The 6,495-nt window shown below is 34.3% G+C and overlaps 1 protein-coding gene across 1 annotated transcript; it reads right to left on the bottom strand.

Annotated features, from left to right (window-relative positions):
* Positions 1-1,098: 1,098 nt before the first annotated feature.
* LOC128866599 (putative inorganic phosphate cotransporter) lies at positions 1,099-5,632 on the bottom strand. The gene is made up of 4 exons (XM_054107462.1): positions 5,504-5,632; positions 2,748-2,884; positions 1,590-2,675; positions 1,099-1,470 (listed from the first exon to the last, which is right to left on the bottom strand). Exons 1-4 carry the CDS (start codon positions 5,523-5,525, stop codon positions 1,246-1,248), a joined length of 1,470 nt encoding a protein of 489 aa, XP_053963437.1. The 5' UTR covers positions 5,526-5,632; the 3' UTR covers positions 1,099-1,245.
* Positions 5,633-6,495: the final 863 nt, after the last annotated feature.

Below are 6,495 nucleotides of genomic sequence, written 5' to 3'. Positions count from 1 at the left end.
TATTTTAATTGAACTTGTTTAAGTATCTCCATTTTATACCGGCTCTTGAAAGTGAAAATTGTGAGAAGTGGCTATTTTTGCAATAAGATTCCGATGGCAGCACCATCAAAAACTGCTTTTGGAATAGATTTTTTTTTTCAATATCTACTTCAATGCCCATGCCGTAATACTTAGGTCTATTTTTACATTTTATTAGGTGGCAACACCCACCAAAAGAGTAGTATACATTAATTAAAAAATTTTGAAATCGAAGCAATAGTTTCTGAGCGAAGCCCTTTCGCAGAAATTTGCTGCGTTTTAATACAAGATGGCGCAAAATTAATCATCCAATGCAGTACAAACAAGTTGTTTACTAAATAAAACAGATGATTTTAAGTGATGGAAATATTTATTTAGGTAAAGGTCTAAGGTCCATTGCATGTCTGTTTTTAAAATGCAGCTGTCTAGTTTCCAAGTGTCAGATATGACTGACGTACAAAACCAATTGAAAAAATTATAAATCTTCCGATAGGATGATTAATTTTGCGCCACCTTGCCTAGGCATGCATATGTTTTGCAGAGATATGAATTTTGATTATGAGACAAATTGAATGAAAAAGGGATTTTTTAGCAATATTTTGAGTCCAGCGAAACCTGGAGAGTTATATTTTCACAATATAAATATATTTAAGGTAACCTATAACCTGTTCAGAAAATTTCTTTACCAATCAGTGGACGGGTAACTTAGAAATTAAACTCTTTTTAAATTTTTTGCTTTGCAGTTTTTACCCCGGCAACTAGCGGGTCGCAATTGACTTAATACTTTAGTCTCCTTTTCAATGAAATCTTAAAAAAAATTTACATTTCGTTTTACTTGCAGCGCCTATCCGCTCTTGCATAACCAGAAAAAGAGAAATGGGAGAGAAATAACGTTGGCTGTGACACTTGCGAATATGGGAGGAATGAGAAAATAGCAGAATGCGATGGGATGCTATTCAATTTTTCGAAACAGTAGTTATTATATTTTAATAATAAGGCAATATTTTCAATGCACAAGCACGGCGGTGCTTTATTTAGATTATACTAAAATACCATTTAATTATATATATACTTATATTTTTTTTATTTATTTTAAAATTTTCTCTTAATAAAATTATTAGCTTAAAATAGACTAATATTGTACTTTATATCTAACACTCTATAATGACATATTTACATACTTAAACTAGAGGCAAACTAAATCTAGGGCAGTTCTTTTCAATCGCCTTAATTCGCTAATTTCTCAGGTTCCACACTTTTTGGCTTTTCACTCTCTGCAGATTTCTCACATTTCTCTGTTGCATCAATATTACTCGCATCTTTAGGCAACAAGAAATTTACATCATCCCAGGGCTGTACCTCCATTTTACCAAAAATTAAGTAGAATAAGTTACCCAATCCAAATACTATGGCTGCGATAATGAACACTATCTGCCACTGCGCGCGGTTATTCTGCAAAATATTATGGAAATAAATTAATGCAAGTCTAATACTATAATAAGTAAATTTTCTTAACAAGGAGTATACAAACAAACAAATTTGAAAAGCAGTACTAATATAATCTTACACACCTCCTCCGACACAATCACACCGACCAACAGTGGCGTTAGTATAGGTACCACATTCGCCGCCGAATTCACGATGCCCATTAAAATTCCCGCATAATTGGGTGATAAGTCGATTGTATTCAATGCACTGCCGATAGTAGAACCAGCATTTATGCCCACATTTGCGGTCATCAATACAATGGCCATAGTCTTCTGATCCTGATCCAAGAATCCCACACCTATAAGTCCAATTGCCGGCAACCAGAGAGCCAATGAGTTGAAAGTCTTACGTATGGCAGTGAGCGAAAGAATTTTGCGATTCAGCAGCACATCCGATACAATGAGATACACATAGGACATGGTCCACATGGCCAAATAAGGTAGCGCCGAGTAGAGAGCATTCTTCTTCATATCCATATTTAGTACACCTTTCATGTATGATGGAATTTCCGCCTGCAGTGTAGAGAAACCCCATGAATGTGCAGAACGCACCACAACCAAAGCCCAAAGCGGTAGCGATGTTAAAATAGCATGCCATGGCACCGGTACTTTACGCTCCACTTCACCCGCTTCTACTTCTTTGCTCATATCCTTCAAGGCTTCGATATAGTTGAGTTCGGCTTTTGTAATGAATTTCGATTCGTTTGGTTGATTGGCCGCCAGAAAGATCCAAGCAACGCACCAAACCAAACCAATGCCACCGGTGACATAAAAGAGGCCCGGCCAACCTATACTGGAAGCAGCAATTATACCACTCAAAAACATTGAGAGTAGTGTACCGCATTCGATGCCCGTATTCGCCAAAGCGCCCAGCCGATTACGTTCATTTACCGGACACCATGCGGCCAGATGGGCATGCACACAGGGAAACATAAATCCTTGGAAAAAGCCTTGAACAACGCGAATGCCACAGTAAATACCCCAACCACCCCAACTGACACAGAATGGTGGTAGAAGGCCAAAGAACGATGAACCCAATGTGGAAACGAGTAGAGTGCGTTTGGCGCCAAAGCGGCGACATAAATAACCGCCCGGAAACTGTGTGACAAAGTAGCCCCAAAAGAAGCTTGAAAGGATATACGACTTCTCCATATCGCTCCAGTCATATTCCTAGAAGTAAAGACAAAAAATTATTAATCAAAAATATAACAGAGGTGCGAATGTTGGGTGAATGTTAATTACCGGAAAGTTAGGATTTGTAGTCGCGGCATCGGTCATAGCAACTACGGTAACGCTAGCGCTAAATTTTGGTATATAATTCACCGTGATAGAGCTGAAGAGTAGAAATACTTGCAAATGGCGTTGGCCTAAAAAGGGACCTGCAAAAGTGAGATTGATATTCCATAAATTGAACTTTGATATTCGCTGATTACGACCACATTTGCTATAAATTTCCTATCTTTTGCTATAATCATAGCAAAATAAAATATAAATCTGATCTAGGCTGGTTTAACCCTTGCATTGAATAATAAAATATAAAGCACTTACGAGCAAATTATGATTAATATTTATGACCGTTAAAGCACAATGCCAAGATTTAATGTGATTTATATTGTACTACGTTAATTTTTTTATTATCGGCTTACGTCAATTCAATGCTAGTAAGTTTGAAAAAATGTTGATTCAACACAGACGTGACTCTTTCGACTTGACGGCTCGAATTCATAACTTCCAGTTGTTGGACGTATACAATCAATATTATCATTTCTAGTTAGAGTTGTAAATATTATCTGCCATAAATGCAGACAAGAATACCCACGTGCGATTGTGGGGAAGTCAAGGCATTTACAGAGCGTGCAATTTTGGTATGAATTTTATACTCACGGTGGCGATTTTGATGCTATCATCTTTGACTTTTGTGGTGGATAGGTTTAAAAAAAAATTTACTAGATCTGCCAAATCTTAACCGTTTAGGCTTCTAGGGTATCGTTCGAAAGGTAGATTTTCACCCTTTTCATGTTTTAATTCGTCTTTCATTTTTTTCCAAAATATTATTTTTATTCTATTGATAAAATTTATAAGCCTTTTTAGCTTAAATTTTTCAACAGCTGATTTTATAAAAAAAAATATTTTGAAGAACTTTTTTTATTTATTAAAAACTATTTCTATTTATGAAAAACTCACATTGGATCAGCTCGTGTAAATCTTATATTTTTCCAAAATATTTTGGCATAAGCTTTATTTTTTTTTTTTTTAAAGTGATGCAAACTAATTTACCTAACTAAGAGGCTAATTAAATTTTAAAGAAAGAGTAAATAATTTTAAATAAAAAAATATTGTCATATTCATATGATCGGCGTCTGTGTATAATCGATTATTATAGGACCAGTCTTCGCAAATTTTTTTTTTCGTTTTTTTTTTCTTTTAGTTTTTACTGTCTTTGCTAAGGTACAAAAATATTTCGACACACGTCCGATCGCCGACAAAAGTCTGCACATAATGCAGTTTAAGAGTTTCGAATATTGAACACAGAGCTAAATTAAAGTTTGTTATTAAAACGATTTTACTAAATCTTTTCAATTTCTGCACCAAGTTTGTGGCAATCAAAAGTGAGCCTAAATCTTGAATGAAACTCATGAAATTTATTTATGGCTGTTTTGTCAAAAGTTCAAGCAGAACATCATAAAAAATGCGATGTTGGACGGTAATGCGGCAAATTAACTATTGATCACTTCTGACCGAACTTTTGACTAAAAGTGATTATTTAACTATTCAAAGCAACTTTAGACTCAGGAGCCATCGAGAACACTTGAAATATCCTGAAGAATAGCAATAGAATAAAATAAAAAATAAATAAATTGGCGTGTAGACATCTGTTATGTGTTTGTCCACGCTCCTCCTACCTTTTTCAGCCGATTGCGAACGGCAAGTGGTTTTTTATGAGGAGCCTTTTCATGGGAGAAATACCCTTGGAGGTTTGCCATTGTATGCCGAAGTGCGACAACTTTGTGTTATTCGATGTTCAAGCACGAGATTTAGATTTAGATGCTAGTCACGCACCAAGCCAGTCGGCTACAGTGGCCGCCGAGCTGCATTACACTTTTGAAATGTTCTTGGTGCACAAAAAAATTGATTTTAGCAAAAAAGAGAATTTTATTTTTCATGAGATTTGCTTACCCAGGAACAGGACTTGAATAAATGTATATATATTTTTTTATTTTTTATTCCTAGTTTTAATCCGTTTTATATGCTTACATCTATTAAAAAATTCGAGTTCATGCCAAAAAAAAAAACGAAAGAACAAAAGCAAACGTTTTAAAAAAGTTACTTTCACCTAGGAGACCAACTTCTATATATTTTTTATTTCTAATCATTGTTTATGCTTTCAAATCCAGTAAAAGTTGTATATAGTTTATGCATCTCACAAAAAAACAAAATTTATTTTTAAAAAGTTATTTACCTTAAAGCACAATTACATTTACATTACATTTATTTTTATTCTTAAAAAATTTTTATCCTTGGAAGTGATCCAATTTATTAAAAGTTGCAGCTCATGCTCTTTACCAAAAAATATTATATTTAAAAAATATCAATTTTTATGCTTCCCAATACTCAAATTAATTAAAAGTTGGAGTTCATGCATTTGACCAATGAAATTTAGTCTTTATGTCTGCTTTGAAAAACGCCTCATATATACATATATAGTTTTTTTTTATATTCACCAGTTCTTTTATGCTTCTAAGGTGTAAAATCTATTAAAAATTAGAGTTTATGAACTGGAAATTAGAGAGCCAGTCAAAATATTTGATCTCGATTTGTAACATTGCTACAGCAGTCTCGTGCCAAACTCTTATCCAGACAAAATTTAAATTCACCACATATTCTATTTTCATTGAAACAGCCTTTTTTCAGAAAAAATAAAAAACAAAAAAAAATTATATTATTAATTTAAAAGATTACTTCTAAATCACCACTTCAATCACATCGCAAAATTTCACCTTTATTAATGTCCGCAGTCATTTTAATCGTTTCCTTCTCAAGGCTTCTCAGATTCCCGCAAGTATTGTCCTCAACGCGATTCACGCTAATATTTCCATCCAGCCGCAAAGGCAATTGGACCTGAACTCGTTAATGTTTCACAAATCAGATATAATAAAGCCTATTTCTAGCCAAATCAGACTATACTCGCTTAATACTAAAAGCAATCTTCTATTGCATTTATCAAATATATAAATCAAAATTTCGATGGTTATGTGGAAGATAAGCAAATCCCATCAAACATGTGTGTGCAACGATTCGAAATAGCCGAGGTGTTCAATGGTTAATTAATCCCGCCGCCTAATGCTTCAGCGTGGATGCGATTGTACGTAAAATATTATTTATTTATTATCAACTAGTGAATAATACTTGAGTGCTTGTATTTACTTTAGTTATTGGCCAGTTGAAACAGCTGATAATGTGGCAGAATAAAAACTAAGTAATGTAATTGATACATAAGTAGGGTACTTATCTAGTCGATGGTCGGTAGTAACAATAATGAAGACGCTATTTTTGCATTCGAGAGTTGAATATTTGAATAAGAAACTCACACAAAAACCTCTGGATAATAAAAAGTTTATGGAAAATTACTCTCTCGAATTTTTCAAAGATGTTTGCTTTATTAGAAATGATAAAATTTCAAGTTAATAGCTCAGTTTAGTTTCATTCAAATGGCTGCACACAGAGTTTTGTAGCAGAATCCAGATGAGAATACCTATTTTGTTTACGTGACCGAACCGCTTCTGATTTGTCGGAACAAACAAAAAAGTCCAACACTGCCTAACCGCCGTTCCAGCATGGCCGTGCTGACTGCTAGACTGCTCCAAAATGATTGAATACTCAATTACACAGCCTCAGATTTGGAGACAGGTTATATAGATTCATACGTGGTTTGATGCACTTGCCCGATTTGAGTGATTTTCGGGTTCAAATCTTATAATGAACCCAACCC

This window comes from Anastrepha ludens, chromosome 6 (genome assembly GCF_028408465.1).
Source record: "Anastrepha ludens isolate Willacy chromosome 6, idAnaLude1.1, whole genome shotgun sequence".
Lineage (NCBI taxonomy): Eukaryota > Metazoa > Arthropoda > Insecta > Diptera > Tephritidae > Anastrepha > Anastrepha ludens.
Note: the sequence above shows the minus strand (reverse complement) of the source record. Positions and strands in the feature narration are given on the sequence as shown.